Here is a 23840-nt window from a genome sequence, read left to right as displayed (position 1 = left end):
TTCCCTTCATTAAGACCTTATGTATTATTGTGTATATGTTGCATGTATGTCATTATTATGTCTTTTGTGTGTCATTTTGGTACCATGTAGATGGAGAGAAGCATATATTACTTCAGATTTGTGAGACAATCTGAGACGATAATGGCCAAGCGCTTTGGCTTCTCCTTAGACACCCTGGTGAATGTGCAATGTATAACGTAGATTGGAAAGGCGTCTGGACAAGAGGTAAGCAACACTAACCATAGAGGTTGCCATTGAGCATCACTTTTTGCTACAAAAAATTATCTCATACTCTTGTACACAGATATATCCCCTCGTTATCATTGCTACCTTCACAGGCATAGTTGAAAAAAACCATACAGAACCTTTCTCACCTGATTATATGATTGATCCTTACAACATGATGCACTGGGGTAGATGCCCAAATGGGACAACATGGCAAGGTATGGAGTTAACATTTTTGTGCTCCAAAATAAGGGCGTTAAATTTTTTGGTGGAATTAAGAGATGTTTCTCTTTGCAAGCGGATCTCAATGTAGATATGGCTTTTGGGATAGTCGTGTCATGTAAAAAAAGGGCAACTGATAGTAGAGCTTTATGCTGGATGTGGAGATTGTGATATGGTAGCAAAAAAATTAGACATGAACATTGTTTGTATTGATCCCAAAGAGGACGTAGTGGAGGGTGTCTTGATAAAGATTTCATTATAGTGCAATAAACATATTTATTTGTGAATATTCAAGTGATTGGGTTTAGCGTTTGTTTATGACTGTGAAACATATTTATTTGTGAATATTCAAGTGACTGGGTTTAGTGATTGTTTATGACACAATCATAAACAATCGCTAAACCCAGTCACTTGAATATTCACAAATAAATATGTTTCACAATCATAAACAATCGCCAAACCCAGTCACTTGAATATTCACAAATAAATATGTTTACTACACTACAATGAAATCTTCATTGTAGTGCAGTAAACATATTTATTTGTGAATAGTCAAGTGACTGGGTTTAGCAATTATTTATGATTATGTCATGATCTTATTTTTCATATTAAAAGAGAGAGAAAGAGGGCGAGAGCAATGCATGTTAGGGTTTTTCAATAAGACATCATTCACAGTTGAACGACGGTTATGTACAACATGTCATACAAACCAATAAAGAATCAACATTTTCTGTATGTGTGGATGAATAAGGTAGTGAAGAGTTTGTAGACTCAAGGATCTGTACGCAAAACATGAGTTAAGTGTGCTATGTTGAGAAATGAGAAGGAAATATAGAGAGAGTAAGCAAAGAGGACACATAGAGAGAGAGAGAGAGAGAGAGAGAGAGAGAGAGAGAGAGAGAGAGAGAGAGAGAGCAAAGAGAAGGACAGAAAGACAAAAAGGGTGAGAAATAGAGAGAGAAAAGAGAAGGGTACAGAGAGAGATAGGGAGAGGATAGAGAGAGTGAGCAAATAGAATGATAGAGAGATTGAGACACAGGGAGAGGATAGAGAGAGCTACAAAAGAGAGATAAGGATAGAGAGAGTGAGAAAAGAGAAGGATAGAGAGAGAGGGGGGAGGATAGAGAGAGTGAGTAAAGAGAATGAGAGAGAGAGAGAGAGAGAGAGAGAGAGAGCGAGAGAGAGAGAGAGAGAGAGAGAGAGAGAGAGAGAGAGCTAGAGCCAAGAGAAGGATAGAGAGAGGGGGGAGGATAGAGAGAGGGGGGGAGGATAGAGAGAGTGAGTAAAGAGAAGGATATAGAGAGTGAGCGAGGGAGGATAGAGAGAGTGAGAAAAGAGAAGCATAGAGAGAGTGGAGGGGGAGAATAGAGAGAGTTAGAAAAGAGAAGCATAGAGAGAGTGGAGGGGGAGAATAGAGAGAGTTAGAAAAGAGAGAGAGAAGGATATGGAGAGTTAGCGAGGGAGGATAGAGAGAGTGAGTAAAGAGAAGGATAGAGAGAGCGAGCAAAGAAATGGAGAGAGAGAGAGAGAGAGAGAGAGAGAGAGAGAAGAGAAGGATTGAGAGAGTTAGCGAGGGAGGATAGAGAGAGTGAGTAAAGAGAAGGATAAAGAGAGTTAGCGAGGGAGGATAGAGAGAGTGAGTAAAGAGAAGGATAAAGAGAGTGAGAAAAGAGATGGATAGAGAGAGAGAGAGAGAGAGAGAGAGAGAGAGAGAGAGAGAGAGAGAGAGAGAGAGAGAGGGATGGTAGATAGAGAGAGCAAAGAGATAGATATCGAGAGATAAGAGCAAAAAAAAGACTTAGATGTTGGTTGGAGATAGGAGAGGAGAGGAAGGGACAGTGTTGGTTGGAGAGGAGAGGAGAGGAAGGGACAATGGTAATAGATAGAGAGAGAAAGGAAGGAGCAAGGTTGGTGGTGGAGGGGGCTGGGCTGGGCTAGGCTGGGCAGAGATGGTAGTGGCAATAGTTAGAGAGAGATTGTTCAAGTAGAGAGAAAGGGAAGCCAAGAAAATCTCCCTCCACCAGGCTCCCTTGGTGACCCCATCCCTTGTTTGTTTGTATGCACGTGGTGATGAATTGCTTATGTGTGATGAATTGCTTGTGCATGCTTGCTTTCATTTGAGTACCTTGTGTTTGTTTGTATGCATGTGGTGATGAATTGCTTGTGTGTGATGTGAGCAATGTGTGTATGCTTTCTTTCATTTGAGTAGCTTTTATATTCTTCGATTAGGAGTAGAGAGTGGCTTCAAGCTTTCTAGCTTAGCCATGGTCTATGGAAGGGCTATCATGGAGGATTGAAGGCTCAAACTAGAGGGATTGACACACACCTCTAGGCTTCTCTTACCACTCGTCTTAATAACAAGGGACTTCCATGCTTCAAGAAAGAGGTCAGCAAACGACGCTTCATAGATTTGGCTAGAAGGCTCACTTGATGGTGATCAAATGGTGCCATTGTCAAGGAAGGAACTCATCTTGAAGGAGGAAGAGATTCCATTTCATTTTCTTTCATTATCACATAACTTTATCCTTGGATGAAAATCCTTATTTTTTAGAAGGATGTGTGTTTGAGTGTAGATTTGAGTGCATGGGAGTGTGTTTGTATGTGATTAGAGTGTGGAAGATTTGATTGCGTAGAGTAGATTTTTGGTTTGATTCTTTAACTCATAGATGATTCTGGATGGTTGAGTTGATCTCCCCTTAGCAAGATTGAGACTGGAAATCTCTCTTGTATGGCATTTCCATGGTTATATTGAGTTTTAGAGTAAGAAAATTAGGTAAATTAGGCTAAATTAGGCAAATTAAGCTAAAACTAGGATTTTTTTTCCACTATGTCCAAAGGGCTAGTTTGCCTAATTCAACTGAAAATCCCCCAATAATCCATATTTTGGCTAGCAAGGTATAATAACCCTTTAGGAATCATCATTAAAACAAGTATAATAACCCTTTAAGAATTATCATTAAGACAGGTATAGGCCAAAAATTTTTAAAAAGGCAAAAATGGATGAAAATAGCTAATTGGAAAGTTGAATCGTGGACTGTCTTGGTTGAATCATTTTACTAAAAGTTGGATTATTTTGTAGTTGGGTCGTCCGATTTGACCCTAGAAGTCTAATAGTTGAGTAAGGAGCTCCAATTGTTGGTTAGTTGCATTAAACATGTAATAAAGTGTCTTAAAATGGGCATGAAAGTGGATTTATCCACTGACACCACGATCAAACAAAGATTAATCAAGGAATTTCAGTCATTTAATGCATTGAAAATGAGGAGCACAAACTCTGAGGACTGTCAAATCACTGACAATGCACAAATTTAAATCGTGAATCATGGCAGCATGGATCGTGCGATTCATGTATGACTCGTGGATCGTGAATTGCCCAAACTTGAATCGTCCATGTCATCATTTAACCTTGATTGGTCTAACTAGAACAAGGTATGTCTTGATTCAAGTTGGATCCAGGGAGCTGACATGCAAACTATAGTTAGACTCGTGCATGCCTCCCCCAGTTAGGGTTTTCGCCTTCCTCTATGCCTCCTACCCAGCGACTGCGTCTGCTGGCTCTAGCATCCTCTTTCTCCTCTCTCGACTTCGTCCCCCCCTCAGGTGCATGGGCACCAAGTGGAGGGGAACCCCCACTTTGCTCAGGGTGCACGGTTCTGGTTTGCATTGATCTCACCTCTGGTCAAAAGTACTCAAGCCATAGTGTTTCAATAGTTTCTACAGTGGGGCCACCTACCATGGATGGGAATCGAGAAGCGATGCTGGAATATGAGCAGGTGTTAGAAGACTTCCTGGATACCAAAAAACAACTGAAAGATTCCAGAGCCCGAGTGGAAGAACTAAATCTAATGCTGCTCAGAAGCAAGTCGAAGAAGATGCATAGACCAACAAGCAATCTCCAGCAAAGGTAGCGGCCCCATCAGGTAATCCCTCTTCCATTAAACCTCTGGTGTGTCTTCCACCAGATCTGGTTCAATCTATGATGGAAATGGATTATACAGCCTAGTGCTTAGTAGGGTTATTGTTCGGTCCATGACCTCCAGTAGATTTCCTCAGGGGTTGGGTCAAAGACAATTGGTTCTCCATTGGTATTGAGGTAGGCATCATCCAAGCCCTCCCAAATGGGTATTACCTCTTTCTGTTCAAAGACTCAAATATGGCTCTAAAGGTTATGGGGTCAAGGCAATGGATGTATAAGAACATCCCTTTCTGTTTCTTCAGTTGGTCCAAAAACTTTAACCCTCAGGGTCCAAAGCCTTTAGCCTATCCTATGTGGGTAGAACTACCCAACCTGCCTTTTTACTTGTGCCCTTGGCTCAAAAAAATTATATCCCCCACATAGGGAAAATTCTAGGCATGAGGCCCAAAAACGATTACAACTCGGCTTGACATCCTCAAGTCCTTGTGGAAGTGGATCTAGATAGGCCCCTAATAGATGAGATTGAAATCAATTGCGGTGGTTCAGCAAAGCATTTTGTATAAACACCTACCAAATGCTTGCTTCCACCAATGTGGAAAGAAAGGGCATATTATCAGAGAGTGTCCTACTAAATACCCCAATTTGAGTGCCATTAGTTCCCCTAATCTTCCAACAGCCAGCAACAAAGGTCAGTCTGTTGGAGTGACTAATAATCTGACCGTGCCCCCCAGCTTGCTTACTTTACCTCAAAAGACAAGGGACAAAAGTTTACCATACCCAACAGGAGGAAGACCTTTAGACATAATAGGTCGGGTAACCAGAGGGCTTTTGCTAATTCCTTCACCTTGCTAGACAACGTCTCGGACCCTGAAGACTCGGTTAACTCCCAAGAGTTCATTCAATCCACGCCTCTGGATAGATCTAGAATTCTGGCCGAAACTAATCAAATGGACCATGATGACTGGTTTCTCCCTTCCCATGCAATGATGGCTGGAACGATGGGAGATGAGCAAGACAGGGACAGGGATGATCAGTCTCTGTCTGATACAAAAAATGGTATTCCCAAAGAAATGGAGATAGTTAAGGAATTGAAAAGAATGCATGCTTCTCAAGTTGGATCCACCACACCTCAAGCTACCTCCAAAGTGGGACCTAAAAAGGTCAACACTCAAAAAAAAGGCAAATGAGATGCACCACTCTGAATGTTAAGGGGCTCATGGACCTCTCAGAAGTTCAACTAGTGAAACAATGGCTAAGGAAACAAGGTATATTTGACTTCATAGCTCTAACTAAAGTCAAAGTTAGTGGGGATGAGCTTGAAAAAAGGTTGCTCAACATTTCTAAAGATCACATCTGGATCTACATAGCCCACTGCAAGGGATCTAGAGGAGTGGTTGTGGGTGCATGTGGACCATCAGAATGAACTGAAGGAACATATGATTAGTGGGTGCATGTGGACCATCAGAATGAACTGAAGGAACATATGATTAGTGGGCTGCATTTGAAATGACCACCTTCTTCTTCATTGGTATTTATGCTGGAGGTGCTTAGGCTATCAGAATCAGAAATTGGGGTACCTTGAGAAGTGTTCCTGAACCTATCATCCTAATGGGGGATTTCAATATGGTGGAATCGAAAAATGACAGGCTAAGAAGTTTGGGTCGTCATAAAAGGGGCAAAGCTCCAAGCTTGGCAACTCACGACTGACCACTTTGGGCTATGTGACGTAGGGAATATTGGTGAATACACGTGGTAGAATTATGCCCATGGGGACTTGACCAGGAAAGCTAGATTGGATAGAGGATGTATCAGCAAGACCTTGGATGTGAATGTGGAACTGATGTTTCTACTTGCCTCTCAGATCACTACTCCATTATATTAGTGTTGGATAACCATGACAAAAAGGTCTCTAATTAGTGGTTCCACACAGATCCAGCCCTATTTAAAATGCCTATTGTGTAGGAGGAAGTCAAAAGAATCTAGACGAAATTCTTCAGCTGTGCTCTTACCCCTGCAAGGGCATGGAGTTTGGCCATCAAATCTACCCAAGGCCTGTTGATATGCATCAAGAAAGAGGTAACCAGAATCAAGAAAAACAAAACAGACTTGCTTTATCTGAAACTAAAAGAGTTGAAAGTTATAGCCAATAAGGAAGACCCTTCAAGAAGTTGTTTTAGTAATAGGGCTGAAATTAGGAGAGGAGGAGTTATCTCAGAAGTAGGCCTTCCTACTCTTTAGAGATTGGTGGGCTGGAAAAGCTCACCTACCCACTCTTGAGATGTTCAAAATGCTGAAAGTCAAACAATGTAAGGATGCAATCCCTACCTTGCATGATCCTAACAATTCGGGTAACTCCTCTGAGGAAGGGAACATAATAAGGGTCTTCAAGCGCTTTAACAACATATTTAGTAATGGGGGAGGGGTGACCAAGGACCACCACAACTCAAATGCATTGCCCTCATAGGGCAGGGCAGGAAGCCAACCATTCTTGACACACTAGCTAAAGAGCTAGAAAACAATATCTCCAAAGAGGAGATTAGTAAGGCCATAGACTGCCTAAAGGTGAGGAAAAGCCCAAGTGTTGATGGCATGCACGCTGAATTCTACAAGACATTCAAGGATATATTGTTGTCTCCCTTACTAGCTGTGTGGCAGGAGGCTCTCTCTTTCGGGTATTTGCCCCTCAATCAATCAGAGTTGGATAAAACTTATCCATAAAAGAAAGGACAGAAGAATGATTTGAGCAATTGGAGGCCTATTACTATGTTAAACTGTGCATACAAAATATTTTCCAAGGCCTTAGCTCTGAGGTTGTCCAATCAGCTGAAGAATTGGATTAGACAGGAGCAGAAGGGATTCATCAAAGGAAGATACATTCTGGATGCCATTATCACTCTGTGGAGGGCATGGAGTATTCAAAAGAATCTGAAATGGACTACATCTTTTTTAAAATTGACTTTGATAAAGCCTATGATAGGCTCAGTTGGCATTATTTCATTCAAATGGTTAGTACTCTTTTTGGAAATGCCACAACTAGGGTAAATGTCAATGGAGTGCTTTCTGGTGCTTTATCCCTTAGCCAATCTATTAGACAAGGCTTCCCTTTAGCACCCCTCCTCTATGCTATTGCTACTACAGATGGTCTGAATTGGCTGATTAAAGATAGGATGGAGAAAGGGGTCATGAATGTCATCTCTCTTCCCAACAATAAGCAGTTATGCACCCAAATGTTTGCTGATGATACAAATGCTATGGTTGCTAATAATGAGCTAAGTATAAGGTGCTTCTGGGAATGCTTGGACATTTATTGCAGGGCATTTGGATTTGTTATTAACCATAAGAAAATAGGTATCAGGACTCTCAATGATAAGCCTCTTGATTGGCTAATCCATGCTGGTTGTTTTGCAAGGCCCTGGAAGAGGGAGTGATTTTAAGACTGTTGGCCATTCCTATGGGTTTCAAGGTCACCTTGAAGCAGAAATGGCTATGGGTGTTAAATAAGGTGGAAGGGAAACTGGCCAAATGGCAGAAAATGCACCTGAACCTGGGGGCCAGAAAGATGGTAATCAACCATTTCATTATCCCTTCTATCATCTACTTTCTCAGCTAGAGACCTCTTGAATCTGATTTATTTTCAATTCATAAGGTTATGCAGGAACTATCTATGAGGAGGAGACCCCTGGATTAGGAAAATCCCTAAAGTCAGGTGGGAATGGTGCTGTTTGGAAACTGGTAAAGGGGGACTTGGTATCGAAGATATGTCTAACGTAGCTAATAGACTGGTTGCCAAATGGGTGTTGAGAAGCTTTCTCTACCCCTCTGAAGACTTGGCATGGTTGATCACTAGATATCTTGATCAATTCTAGCTCAAACTATTCCCTAAGTGGAAGAACCTCCTCCCATTCACAATTATGGCAAGAAAATTCATGGTGAAACCGGTCGGTCTCTTCGCTCTGGTTGGCCTAGAATGCTGTTAAGACTGACCTTATCATTTATGAGAAACCTAGTTACACCTGGGGTATACATGGGAGAGATTCCATCCGGTGGCCAAGCATTCCCCTCCCCCCAATTGATAATGCCCAGGCTGAAGAGGCTTTGAGGGTGCACAAGAAAGGCATTTGAAGCCGGTGGGATATCTAGGACAAAGACATCAATTCTTGGGATGTCCAGAGCTGATATGGTCAAACACTATAATGTCACCTATGCAGAATTAGACCTTATCGGGGCATAGGAAAGGCATTTGAAGTCGGTGGGATATCTAGGACAAAGACATCAATTCTTGAATGTCCAGAGCTGATATGGTCAAACACTATAATGTCACCTATGCAAAATTAGACCTTATCAGGGCAAGAATCAGCTTATGGCACCAATCAGACACTTGGCTACTATCTATTAAAGATATGCCAATACACAAAGCATTCCAATGGAAGAGTCAAAAGGACCTACTACCTATCCCTTCCAAACAGGGGAATTCTCCTATCCATTGCACTTTAAACAAGAGATGGGGAATCCTTCAGGATAGAGCACAATGGTGTTTTCTATTTGGTAAGTTATGGAATAAATATGTGGAATCAAAAAAAGCATGCTTGGCCTAGTTGATTATGCTCAGATCTATTTGGACTCAGCTTAAAGCTCTTAGACTTATATTGGGGATGGGAAATGCTATAGATGCAAGGATTTTGAGGATGACCTGCACATATTCATGCACTGCCCTATAGTAACGGAATGCTTTGAGGCATTGGCCAAATGCATTCAGTTATGGAATGGCTACACCCTTGGTTGGAAAAACCTGTTACTTTTGGAGAAGGCATTGGTTGCAATTTGGAATTGTGGGTTGTCTTGAGAACTAAACTATTATGGTGCTTGTGGTTACATAGACTTGAATCCATTTTAACAGTATGCCTACTAATAGCATCAGGCTGAAAGAGAACTTGATACATGCAGGTGAAAGAATCATACAAAGGCAGTTGAAAGAGCTGGACACCAAACTTCTTCGTCTGCATAAGAAAGCTAAAGGAAGGCAAGTGGACCAGGTGATACAAAAAATTCAGGAACTATTGTTGATGAGAGAGAGTCGGTTATCTCCAAGGATGTGATGCTTATTAAAGCACTCTATATGTTGTAATTGCCTCATCTAACTTCTTAATATAAGTTGCCCCTTATTTGAAAAAAAAAGGTATGTCTTGATTAGTGCAATTGCAATTAGAGAATATTTGGTCATAATTGCACCCAAGTCAAGGTCATCATTGCACTAGAATCAAGAAAATCATTGTGCGGGATTTGATGTGATATCACATGAGGTGTCAGAATCATCGATCATAAATTGTGAATTATTTGAGTCTTGAATCACCAACCATCAATTGTGGACTTCTGAAATCGTGACTGGTCTTTGATCGTCCGATTCCAAATCCTAAATCACCCGATCCAAGATGTGGAACAATGAATCATATGATATTTCTAAATTGTGAATCGTAGTTGTCTCAGATTATTGATCCATGTTTATAAATCATCAGATTCACTTGTTAAGAAAAAATCATAGAGACATCTTAAATCAGTTTGAGGAGAGTATCTCTCAAGACCAGATTGCTCTAAGTTGACCAAGTTTCTTTTTATTGATCACCTTGATCTATTTGATTGCTTCCTAATTCACATTAAGAAAACCTTAAAAAACCATAAAAACAAAAAAAAAATAGAAAGCCCAAAAACTCAAAAAGGTCCAAAACCTTTTGTAAAACCATTAAAAAAATAAAAAAACAAGAAAAACAAAAAACATTGAAAAACAAAAAAAAAATCCCATAAAAAGGACCTCAACACGTGATTCTGTCACTTGTTAGCATAGCCTTGCTAACATGAGGGAAAACACATGCTCCTACACACTAGCCAATGGAGTACATATGTACACATGAGCATGGAGTAGGAAGCATGGATCAAGAACAAGATAAAGATACAAGCAAAACATCATCATAGTGTATTCCATTTCCATGTATCACATTATGTATCCAATTTGCATACAAGAGGGGTTTTATATATCTATCCAACCATGTGACTCTTGGGATACCCATGTGACTATTGGGCTCCCATAACCTCCACAAGATCCTAACTCCCCACTAGCCCTCTTATAACCACTTCTTGATATGACATCTTTTAATGAACAAATCCCACAACTCATTAGCCTAAGCTAATGCTAGTAATGCTAGGGGGTGTTCACACCCAAGCTAATGCCAAAATGCTAGGGGGTGTTCGCACCAGTCAACACTCTCTTCCCTTATGTTCAGTTGGGGGTGTACAATCTCTTATCAATACCAAGGTACATCATGATAAGTGGCTCTACTAGAAGGTACAATGCAAGCAAGCCATTTCAAGTCATACAATATAATCATGTAGAACCACATAAAACTGATAGTAGACCAAAGAGATGGTGGGACGATGATTTCCATCGATCTGAAGAAGAATCCACAAGTATATGCTGATGAAGAATCTCATCCATGGGCACTCAAGCGTGCTACCATCTGTGCTGGTGGAGCTTCATCTCAAAATTTTGTAAAGTGAGTCCTCCCTTGGGTCAATATAATCATGTAGAACCACATAAAACTTATGGTAGACCAAGGAGATGGTGGGACGATGATTTCCAACAATCCGATGAAGAATGCACAAGTATATGCTGATGAAGAATCTTGTCCATGGGCACTCAAGTGTGCTACCATATATGACAGTGGAGCTTTATCTCTGGAAGTCCATAAAGTGAGTCCTCCCTTGGGTCCTGAAATTACAACATCCAAGTAACTGCGTTCTAGAAATCATTACATCATTTTTGTATGCTTTTTAACATTTTCACTTTGGTTTATATTATGTTCGTTTCTTTTCCTTACAGGCAACTCGGTAGGGACCTCGGTGAGATTTTCCTTTGGACCTCATGCCTTCTTGCTTGTCTAAAGGGCGTCTCGGTAGGTATCTCACTAAGTTTTCTCCTCTAGCTTTCATGCCTCTTGATCCGGGACTTATAAGTGACTCAGTAGGGATATTCAAATGGGCTTCCTCCAGACCTCATGCCTTCTCACTCAGTCTTATAGTCGTCTTGTTAGTATCCTCAGTGAGACTCTTTCTCTGGCCCTCATGCCTCATTTTTGGACTTACAGGTGACACGGTCGGGACCTCGCATGGGCTTCCTCTGGACCTCATGCCTTCTTCCTTTGGGACTTATAGGCGACTTAGTAGGGATATTCAATGGGCTTCCTCCAGACCTCATGCCTTCTCACTCGGTCCCATTGTGATCGCCAAAGTGTTAGCATAGCCTTGCTAACATGGGGGAAAACACATGCTCCTACACACATAGCCATGGAGTACACATGTACACATGATCATGGAGTAGGAGGCATGGATCAAGAACAAGATAAAGACACAATATAAAGATACAAGCAAAACATCATAGTGTATTCCATTTTCATGTATCATATTGTGTATCCAATTTGCATACAAGAGGGGATTTATATAGCCATCCAACCATGTGACTCTTGGGATACCCATGTGATTATTGGGATACCCATGTGACTATTGGGCTCCCATAACCTCCACAAGATCCTAACTCCCCACTAGCCACTTCTTAATATGACATCTTTTAATGACCAAATCCTATAACTCATTAGCCTAAGTTAATACTAGTACTGCTAGGGGGTGTTCACTCCCAAGCTAATGCCAAAATGCTAGGGGGTGTTCACACTAGTGTCAACAACACTTGATCAAGTGCTTATGCAGGCTAATTCATTGCTCAGTCCTATTCCAATCCTACTTTTGAGCATAATATGTTGTCATATGCTTTGACACTAGGAAGTGGTATTGGACTAGTTAACCACCCTAATGACAACAGACACCAATTCTGAATCAGATCAAGAGTCCTTCACCATTGCGGAAGGGTCTAGATCAATGCTATGGGGTATAAATCCTGTAGAAAGAAGAAATGGAATCGTGGGAATGTCAGGTCGTTATTAGTGAATCTTCTAAAAGAGCTGAGAAAACCCAAGTACATCATAAGACATGTGAGAGGAGAGCTGCTAATGAGGGCAGTGAGAAAGAACACAAATCCATACTTCAAGTGAGACCTATGTGTTACAATGCTATGGTTATCATGATACTATTTGAAACCCAATCTATATAGACCTCAATGGGATACTCCTAGAATGAAGGTCACTCCCGATGTGAACTGCTTGTCTTGGATAACCGAAGAGTAGTTATTGTCTCGAGAAATGGCCATGAAGTCTATGTGGATGAAGAAGGAAGCTCATATGAACCTATACAAGAATTGGTCCTCATTAAGTCAAGTGAAGTATCTACCATGGGAGAAGGACCTCATCAGGTCCATGAAACATTAAGAGCTCATTAGAACTCAGCCTTCATGAGAGCATAGTAGATAAATTATTCTTGAGGAGGGTTTAAGCTAATCAAGGGGACATAGATCACTATGAGGATGCCTTTGGCAACCTCTTTGTCATTAACAATTTTGTGTAATTGAAACCTCAAGTTTTCAAATGTGACCCTAAGGTAGCAACAAATGCTATCATTCGACGATAGATCATATAACTTCTGTGAACAAATATGGCAATATGTATGCCCCAAGAGTAGCCAAAGAAGTTTGAGACATGGAAAGGTCTGGGCAGGGGGGAGTCATTCTATCTCATGCTAATTGAGAATATGGAACTTTAAGACTAAGGGAAGAAAAAGCTTAGTGAAAGAAAAAACTTTTAAATCAAGAGGAGAATTCTCATTCTACTCCACTAGAGAAACCATGCACAGACCAAAAGCCAAGGTAAGAATTCTCTCTACTTTAGATCCAATAAGGAAAGGGCATCTAGCTTCCACTAGAACTAGAACTAGAACTAGAACTATTAAGCGAGAACCCGTGCCTATAAAAAGAACCATAATAGCAAGCATACCAGTAACGCATGGAGTGCCGACATATGGGTATCCCATGACACATGTAAGCTTTGTGCCTCTCGAGCCACTAGGAGAAACATGTAATGATGTATTAGCTTATAGGTATACAGGACCATCCTATACCCATGTGCCTCTTAGGGTTAAGACAAGATATGCAATCACTATGGCTCTCGAGCCAATAGTAGAACCAATCAAAACAAGGCTAGGGCAACTCACATAGAAGACTCATTGAGGTTGTACCAATGGTAGTTAGACCAATAAGAGGAACGAGAGAGCAAGAAGAGAATGGCCATCTTAGAATTAAACCTTCTCTCATAGCCAACATAATTTTGAAGTTTGATGGGAACCAAGATCCCCACAGTCACTTGTGGCAGCTTTAAGCAAGTCTATACTGTAGAAAAGGGTGACTGATCCTTGAACCAAGATTGATGCTTTTGGATTGACCCTAGAAAATAATGCTTTGCTTTGGTTTAAAATGTTAGATGACTTGCAAAAAAGAGACCATAGAGGATTTAGAACTAGCATTCACAACCAGATTCTCCAAAAAGGGTGTTAAGAATAGCTCTGTGACCCAACTATATCAATTTATGTGCAGATTGAACATGAAAATGTGAGAGATTGCATCAATCGCTTTAAGACCTCAAACAAGAGATGTCTTGGTAAAGGGAAACCTAGCCAAACCAAGCTGGTATCCTTGTCCTTTAAGGGATTTGGGAGCAAGAGCAATTGCATAATACGTTGTATGCTAAGGGGCGTCGAACATTGGTATAATGCTGCCTAGATTCCATAGATTTTGATGATAACTTTATGGGCATCCTAACCATGAAAGGCCAAAACAAATCCTAGTGTTAAAATCCATGACTCAAAGAGAGCCTAAGAGCCTAAAAGTGCTGAGGACATAGCCAATGTTGTGATCAAAGGCCTTGAAGGAGTATTAAAAGCCACTTTGAGGAAAACGAGCCATCCTCATTTGTCTTTGAGATGAGAAATGATGTGGTGTGCTATTTTGTAAAAGCAACCACACTAGTCAATGAATGTCCAGTTCTAAGGGCTAGAGTGTCAGCTCTATCGGCACCTCCTTAACCATTAGCTTTATCAACCCCACCACCCAAAACAAAAATCGCTATGGTTAATAGAAACCCAATTATTGCTAGGAAACCTTATAGGTACATGGAGATTCCACCTCCAGTTTTAGTTTCTCAACTAGAGCCATCATAGGAACCACTCCTATGAGGCTAGTTGAGATAGAGCCAATCATAGAAGAACCCCCTAGCACACCAAACTTCTATGTGGAACACCCTGATTTAGCTATAGGAAGTCCACTGCGAGAAGTGAGTACTACGTAGCACAATCAAGAAATTTGATGCTAAATACTCACAAATTGACCACCTTCATGCAAATTTCATCAAGAGACTATCACAAGCAAGAGAGGTAAGCTTCATTTAGTATGCTTTAGATGCCAAGGACCTCATAGGGTAGGTTGAATGCCCAATTAAAGCTACCTCTTAGCCAATAACAGCTAATACATCACTGATGGATAGGTAGTTTACTAAGTGTGGCATTGATCATTTAATCAATGAATGTATTTTTAAGCCAACAACTCCAAATCTAATAGTGAACACATCAACACCCTCAGAAGGTTGGTAATCATCAGCGTTATATGCCATTTTTCTTATTTTGACAAAGAAAAGGAAGTACTATTGAATGTTGTGACAAGGGCTCAGGCCAAACAACTTACAAGATCAAACAACCCTGTTCGTAACTTCTTGAGCATGAGAATCTCCGAGGAGTAACGAAGGCAAAAGGAGATGTAGGGACCATAGAAAGGGAAAGGCTAAGAACTCTCAAAAGAGCTAGGAGTTGAACCAATTAAATGAAGCACTTCCTATAGTCCTGAAAAGGGTAAGGAAATTTGAGAGAAGGACACCGAGGACCTTCCAAGATATTTTAAGGTTGGGGAAATCCAAATTCCACCACTCAAATCACTTTAAAAGAAGAATGGGGATTAGACAACCTTGATGGGCCCATCTTTATGGACCGAACAGAAGAACTAAGGGAGAGGGTTAGGAGAGCTGCGCAAGTCTATAGGGATGAGAGACCCAAACATATTAGAGATCCTAGAGATGATCCGAGCTATATAGAAATTGAAGACATCCGAGAACCTTTTATCCAAATCACTCTTGATGTAGAACGAGGTACGGAAAGCAGACTGACGTATGACTAACCCCTTTTTCAAGAAATGATAAGAATACTCAAACCCAAGGAAGGAAATCGCAAGATTGAACAAGGCATGGGAAGTGGTGCAACAGATCCAGCTAGAAATAGAAGGACCTATTGGACCAATCTCCTTGATTTTGCTAAAGATCCTATAACAAAGACCATTAGAGCTGGTGTAAGAAGCATCCCATGAAGGAAGTGTCTTTATTGAGGAATCAAAAAAAGATCTACCACTAAATTCGCACTCAGGAGAACCATTGAAAATTTAGGAAGCTCTGACAGAATAAGAAATTAAGAAGGAAATCCATGAAGCCTTTAGATCCAAAGCACCATGAGAACCAGAGAGCACTACATGACCATATCCTAAGGGAGTGGATGATTCACAACTAGCAACTTGCACTCAAAGAATCCATGAAGGGAGAAAATTGAGAAGGGAACCTGTCTAACTAGGTGTGGGTTTTGCAAAATTCAAAACGTAACTCCTTACAGGCCATGCCTTGTACATTATTTTTGAATGATGAGTTGATGATCATAGCCAATGTTCCTTCAATAAGGCCTTAACATAAGGAAGAAGCGGGATCCCTAAGAGCAATCCTCTCTGCTCTTGTGACTATCACAATGGCTAAATACTTAACATGGAAGCTAGAAGCATGGAAATACGTCCACCAATGGGATGAGAAAATAGATCGAGCCATTAGGAGAAATCAATGAGAATGATCAAGATGATGAAGAGAACCCACAGAAGATGTACAACAAGGACATACTAGCTAGTGTAGTGGGGAAGTACTTTAAAGGTGATGACATAAATGCGACCATTTCAATCAAAATAGATGGCATTACCACTATTGTAATCCTTAAACGAGGGAGTAGGAGTGAGCATAGCTACCAAAGATATGTGGCAACAAAGATGGGGATCCCCTCAAACCTTCAAAGATTATCTTAAAACTTGCACAGAGATGGTAATATAGGAATACCAATAGGAATCCTAGAAGAGGTAGAAGTAATTTTGTGTAGCCTAGCCTATGAGCACACCTTTGCTATTGCGACTTTAACAGGCCCACAAATTATGATGTGATTCTCAAACTCCCATTCATGTGTCAAATTATGACATCTACCTCGACAAGATGATTGCATCATCAAGGTGAACCTAAAGAACCACTCATATAAAGATGTAACTAAGACACATATTGATGAACTAGGGTCAGATACTATAGCACATTCAAAAGTCATAAACATGTGCCATATAAATGGACATAGCTATCAAAGGTGCAAGAAGGAGGAGGAAATTTCCATTGCTTCAATTGTTTAACCCTGAGGAGAATGAAAATTGGATGCACTTATTGGCTTCTATGGACACTTGTCCAAGGGCCACCGGGACTCAGTTCTATGAAGATAATAATGCCATTGCTTAATATCCATCATACTTGTTGCAAAACCAGAAGGACTTGAACGGATTGAGAGCTATGAAGAAACAACTCCCCAAAGAAATGTATCATTGTACCACTCAAAGGTTTTAGTGCAAACATTGAGCCCAGCTGGCCTCAAAGTTGGTAGCCTTAGTCGACTCCAAAAAGACTTCTAAGTTAGGAGAGAGAAGATGAAATAAGTCCATACAAGAGGGACAAATCAAGGAAGATTCTTGGTCCGATGAGACAGTGATCTAGAAGAGGACTAGAGACAAGTCCCTTCACATTTTAGGAACTACAAGATTGAAAATCATAAGGTATGTGCCCCAAGATTAAAAAAAGGAGAGACTGTAGGAAAACTAGGTGTATCCTATGATGGACCTGAGGATGCAAAACAAATCGATCTAGCACAGCCTGGTGATGAAGAACTTGAAAAGGTTTGGATCTCAATAGATTTGACCCTCGAGGAGGACACATAACTGACGGAGTTGTTCAAAAGCGATACAGAGGTGTGTTGGCATGGAGTTATTAATAAACCTAAAGGGAGTCCCTCCAGAAGTTTGCTAGCACACAATTCCACTTATAGATATGGCGTTAGGCCATTCAAATAAAGGCCATATACTTACAATGAAACCTATTCCAAGACTATCAAGGAAGAAGTTGGTAGACTCATTTCGCAAGTTTTGTATATAAAATAGAACACACAAATTAGGTATCACTAGGCATTATTGTACTAAAAAAGAATGGCAAGATTCGCATATGCGTGAACTTGAAGAAGGTAATTGCTACCATAGTGATAGACCATTACTCATTGCCTTACGCAAAGCATGTGATCAAAGGAGTACTAGGTAAAGAGGCTTATAGCTTCTTAGATGGATTGTCATGATACACTCAAGCATCCTTCGACTCAAAAGATGCTTATAGTTTCATATCCATTGACCCAAAAGATCAACATAAGACTACATTGACAATAAAATGGGGAATGTTCACATATAGAGTAATGCCATTTGGATTCACAAACATGTGAGATATGTTCCAACAAAGAAGACTTGCAGAAATGCTTAGAGGTCTTCATGGATGACCTTTGTGTGAACTCAAAGTTGAAAAAAGAGCATATTCGCTATTCGGTGATAGGTGTTTGAAAGATGTTAATATAAATCCGTGCCAAATAAATGCTCATAATTATCATTTAGCTAATCAATGCACATGAGAGCTATCATTACTATGGCTACAACAAAGGGTTGGTCTTTACATCAGATGGATATAAAGAATGTCTTCTTGAGTATTGATATTCAAATTGAAAATTTTAAATTTAAAACGTACATGAAACAAGGATTCAATCCCATTTCGGAGAACCTAGATCACCAAGAAGTTACATCAAAACCCCCATCACCGGTTCCTGACCTAAACTTAATAATGATATTAAGTTGGAATAGAGATTACTTTGTAAGTATCACCTTACACTAATTGTGTCTCACAACTCATATGAAGACAGAATGGCCTTCGTCTTCAACTTCCAAAGAGTGTAGTTGGTACAATCCAACTTTCTTTCAGTAATGGTCGTGCATGAGGGACATTTTGAGCCATTTTTGTAAATTTGCTTCACACAACTTGCTACAAAGCCTTGTTTAGAACCCAAGCTCTGATAACATGTAAGAAAATACAAGTGTGTTAACACAAATAACAAGACCTTCACAGAACAGGAACTTAGTGATGGACAATAATTTCAAACTACTGAGGCAAACTGATGTTACAACTGATGACAACTGCCTTCCACCCGTGCGCTCCTATGAGGGAGCTTAGATGGCGATCCTAAAAGTCAAAATCATGTCCGATGCAAGACAGGACACTGCCATGGGGGATCCAAGTCAGATAGGACCTGATAGGCGTGCCCCATCGAGAGGTGAGTAGCACAGCAGCATACCTTGTTGGACTATGTCTCCATCCGTGCATGCTTCCTGCACTTCTTTGAGCATGGGGAGGACATCCATCTATTCCTTCGCAAGCGGGAACTCGCAAGCAGGAAAGACTATTGCCATTGCCACTTGCATCAAGAAGGGGCTCCGTTGTCAAGCAGCACCGCGCATGAAGCACAGCATTAGCATCTAGTCATTTTTCTATCTTTTCAAACATTTGAAAAACTTCATACTTTGTTGTTGTGTCCCACAGAGCGTATTCAGCCTCAAAAGAAATTACTATAATCTCTCTCGCTCTCGCTCTCTCTCTCTCTCTGGGTGCAGCAGATCACTACTCTCCTAAAACTTAAAAGTGTTCTCTCTAACGGCAAAAAAACCACTCCCCAATAGGCCCAGACTCAACACCCAGTTGGGGCAGCTACCTCCGCAGGCATTCAGTAGCAGACAACTCAGCTCACAGTTCTTGGCTCAAGGCTCCCAGGCACAGACCACACCTGGCTTAGAGCTCCTTTCCCACTGCTCACCATCATTTCTTTCCACCGGCCAATTTCTCAAGGCCAAATATTTCAATGGGCACTCAAACTTCAGCCAATCAGCCTCTCAAGCCAAGCTGTACCCTGGGAACCCTCTCTGACCTTCAAGAGAAAAGAGGACAACCACACGTGCTGGGCCCAGATACTTTTGTTCTTTTCCCTATGTGTAGAGGGGTGCCTCATAGCATCACCGAACTGCAGACATCTGCCCGAGAGTAACCAGCCCCAGCCACGTAAAGGTACGTGCATATGTGCCCAGTGTCCTGCATACTGAAGTGCCCACATATTTGCATTGCTGGAATTCCTAAAAAATGACGTGGATGCACGTGTGTCCTGCTTGCTAGGCGTTAGAAGGCTTATATGGCTGCACATGGAAAGAATGGGTGGAAGCCAATGTAATCCCATGTGGCTACTTCAGACCCCTCTCTTTGCTACCCTAGCCTGTACAATTAGCTTTGTTGGCCAATATGCCACGCCTATGGATTTTCCATCTTGGGTGCTCACATGGCCTATGCATGTAAGAGTGTCCTGCTTGGATGTAATAATGCTTGTTTTTCAATTCTCAACCTTGTTGGCTTCCTCCTGCATGTCAGCACCTGCATAGATGTAAGACATTAAGACATACGCAGCAGCATCCTTTTCATTCAATTGCACTGCATGTTCGAAGGCATGTCTTCCAAGCTCCACATTGCCCCACTTTCTACAAGCACCCAACACAGCATGCCACATCACAAGATTAGGAAGGCACAGCATCTTATTGATCATTGCTACAGCCTTATCTAACTGGCCTGCACAACTAAGGAGATCAACCATGCAAGTGTGGTGCTCAAGAGTTGGAGCAATACCATAGTCTTTGCTCATGGCATCAAAGTAGGTCCAGCCCTTATCAAATAGACATGTGTGACTGCATGCTTTAAGAACACTTACAAAAGTCACCAGATTTGGCTTTATACCGTCCCCTACCATCCTATGAAAGCTATGAAAAACGTTTTCACTTTCACCGAGCTTGGCATATCCTGCAATTAATGCATTCCATGAGATGACATCTCGAACCAGAAGCTTGTCAAGCACTTCTTGTGCTATGGCAAGGGAGCCACATTTGGCATACATATCAACCAAGGTGTTGCCAACAACAATGTCTCTTTCCAACAACCCCTTTCGAACAATCTCAGCATGTATTTCTTGGCCCTTGTCTGTGACTCCTATGCTCCCACAAGCTTTCAAGCTGCAGCTAAGTGTAACTGCATTTGGGGAGACACCCTCAAGTTGCATCTGTTCAAAACACATGAGGGCCTCCTCACCATGCCCGTGTTCAGCATATCCTGCAATTAATGCATTCCATGAGACTACGTCTCGAACTGGAAGTTTATCAAACGTTTCTTGTGCTTTGGTAAGTGAGCCACATTTGGCATACATATCAACCAAGGTGTTGCTGACAACAAGGTCCTTTTCCAGCAATCCTTTTCTCACAATCTGAGCATGTATTTCTTGGCCCTTGTCTGTGACTCCTGTGCTGCCACAAGCTTTCAAGCTACAAATAAAAGTGACTGTATCTGGAGAGACACCCTGGAGTTGCATCTGTTCGAAAGACTTAAGAGCTTCCTTAGCATGCCCATGTTCAACATACCCTGCAATCAGTGCATTCCATGAGACTACATCACGAGCTGAAAGCTTGTCAAACACTTCCTGTGCTTTGGTAAGTGAGCCACATTTGGCATACATATCGACCAATGTGTTACCAACAAAAAGGTCTCTTTCCAACAACCCCTTTCTGGCAATCTCAGCATGTATTTCTCTGCCCTTGTCTGTGTGTCCTATGCTGCAACAAGCTTTCAAGCTGCAGATAAACGTGACAGCATCTGGGGAAACACCCTCAAGTTTCATCTGATCAAAACACTTAAGTGCTTTCTCACCATGCCCATGTTCAGCATACCCTGCAATTAGAGCATTCCACGAGACCACATCTTTTACTAGAAGCTTGTCAAACACTTCTTGTGCTTTTGCCAACAAGCCATGTTTGGCATATCCTGCTATTAGAGCATTCCATGAGACCACATTTCGAACTGGAAGCTTGTCAAACGACTCCTTAGCTTCAGCAAGGGAGCCACATTTGGCATACATATCAACCAAGGCATTGCCAACAACAAGGTCTCTTTCCAACAGCCCCTTTTTGGCAATCTCAGCATGTATTTCTCGACCTTTGCCTGTGGCTCCTATGCTGGCACAAGCTTTCAAGCTGCAAATAAACGAGACAACATTTGGGGAGACACCCTCAAGTTCCATCTGTTCAAAACACTGAAGTGCTTCCTCACCACACCCATGTTCAGTGTATCCTGCAATTAGTGCAGTCCATGAGACCACGTTTCGAACTAGAAGCTTGTCAAAAACTTCCTCTGCTTCAGCAAGCGAGCCACATTTGGCATACATATCAACTAAGGTGCTGCCAACAACAAGGTCTCTTTCTAGCAAACCTTTTCTAGCTATCTCAGCATGTATTTCTCGGCCCTTGTATGTGGCTCCTATGCTGCCACAAGCTTTCAAGCTGCAAACAAACGTGACACAATTTGGGGAGACACCCTCAAGTTGCATCTCTTCAAAACACTTAACTGCTTCCTCACCATGCCCATGTTCAGCATATCCTGTGATAAGCACATTCCATGAGACCACATTTCGAACTAGAAGCTTGTCAAACACTTCCTGTGCTTTTGCGAGAAAGCCATGTTTTACATATCCTGCGATTAATGCATTCCACGACACTATATCTCGAACTGGAAGCTTGTCAAACACTTCTTGTGCTTTAGTAAGCAAGCCACATTTTCCATACATATCAACCAATGCATTACCAACGAAAAGGTCTCTTTCCAACAACCCCTTTCTGGCTACCTCAGCATGTATTTCTTGGCCCTTCTTTGCGGCTCCTATGCTGCCACAAGCTTTCAAGATGCAAACAAATGTGATAGCATCTGGAAAAACACTCACGAGTTGCATCTGTTCAAGACACTTGAGGGCTTCCTCACCATACCCCTGTTCCACATATCCTGTGATAAGAGCATTCCACGAGACCACATCTCGAACTGGAAGATTGTCAAACACTTGCCGTGCTTTGGCAAGCAAGCCACATTTGGCATACATACCCACCAAGGTGGTGCCAACAAAAAGATTTCTTTTGAGCAACCGCATTCTAGCAACCTATGCATGTATTTAGTGGCCTCTTTGCACAAGCCTTCACTAAGGCCAGGACAGTATGCCCGCTAGGATGTACAGAATCATCCTCTTGCATTTTTTGGTGCAGGATGAGAGCATGCTGGGACTTCTAACATTGGATATAACCTATGATGGGAGAATTCCATGAACACTCGTTCCAATACACCAACCAATCAAAAACCTGCTGGACATCATGAATGCAACCAGCAACCAGACAAGGTAGTTCTCTAGTGATTGATGCGCTTCCAGCCCACATTTGTATATGTAGGCATGCAAGCACGGTGCATACGCTCGGTTTCTCTCCTTTCTGCACTTGTGCAGGATGCATGCAAAGTTTTCAGAGGAAGGTTGGCCTTCTTCCAAAGAGGGCAGTGCCTCCAAGCTAGACATCTCCAAACCACCGCTTCTGCCAGTACTATCGTTGTTGTTCGCTTCTTCCTGTGTTGCTGTGTGCGTTCTCTCAGCCTCTTCTGTTTTCTCAAGCCTTAGCTTGTCTTTAAGCCGTGCCAGCCGTCCATCCATAGAGGCTCCTTGAGGCGAACGCCACTCTATCTACTCAAGAGAGCGATCAGGAAAAAGAAGACGAACACTTACTTTGCTTTTTTCATTCATTCCACCACAGGGCGAGATCGCCCGCTCCTGCTACCTGGGCTGCCTTCATCTCAGTGTCCACCTGCATGCCTCTTGTACATTGAAAATAGGAGACCTTCTCCCTATGATTTCTCTTGTCGAGTGAAAATGGGAGACCTCATAGTTACCAAAGTGAGTATGTACGACCGACACAGGTTGTACGTCTCTAAGGGTTGCAGGTTTTTCCTGTTTTTCGCTTTCCCAATAGGTTTCACCTCGTATCCTGCTTGCATAGATGTGTAGGCTTGATTTTTGACGGCTTTGGTGAAATATAGGAAGTTTTTTTTTGTAGTGACTTTCTTTTTAAATTTAGGGCTAAAATGCTAAACGAGCGTGACACGAGTCATGTGACTGACAAAGATACTGGCAATTTGCATCGAGGGCGAAGCTTAGTAGATTTCTTGGGTTAATTTCGTATGGCATAAACAAGGCTTGGCCTTCATCAACGCGAGCGGCCCATGTCCGTGAGGCCCTGCATCGCCTCCTCCATCCCATGACAGTTTTAGTAACATCACCTCATTATGGCCCTAGTGGCAGATAACGGGCATGCATTACACCCTCTTATCCTGTTAACCACTCTGGTTAACATTACTTTTCAAGCGTGACTACGCTTATTGTACTCATCTTTTGTAACCATGCAAAG

General features: G+C 41.7%; 1 protein-coding gene across 1 annotated transcript; it reads right to left on the bottom strand.

Moving 5' to 3' along the window:
• Positions 1–19026: 19026 nt before the first annotated feature.
• On the bottom strand, positions 19027–23531 carry LOC147602738 (pentatricopeptide repeat-containing protein At2g13600-like). The gene has a single exon (XM_086797762.1). The coding sequence runs from the start codon at positions 22541–22543 to the stop codon at positions 19919–19921; it is 2625 nt and encodes an 874-aa protein (XP_086653888.1). The 5' UTR covers positions 22544–23531; the 3' UTR covers positions 19027–19918.
• Positions 23532–23840: the final 309 nt, after the last annotated feature.

The sequence above is a fragment of the Cibotium barometz genome, chromosome 66 (genome assembly GCF_041138505.1).
Source record: "Cibotium barometz isolate CiBa-2024 chromosome 66, ASM4113850v1, whole genome shotgun sequence".
Taxonomy (NCBI): Eukaryota; Viridiplantae; Streptophyta; class Polypodiopsida; order Cyatheales; family Cibotiaceae; genus Cibotium; species Cibotium barometz.
The sequence above is the reverse complement of the archived record's forward strand: the minus strand, read 5'-3'. Positions and strand labels throughout refer to the sequence as shown.

Bases quoted from the DNA above. Each gene is read 5' to 3' on its own strand.
- LOC147602738 (XM_086797762.1), bottom strand. From the start codon at position 22,543: ATGCGGTTGCTCAAAAGAAATCTTTTTGTTGGCACCACCTTGGTGGGT.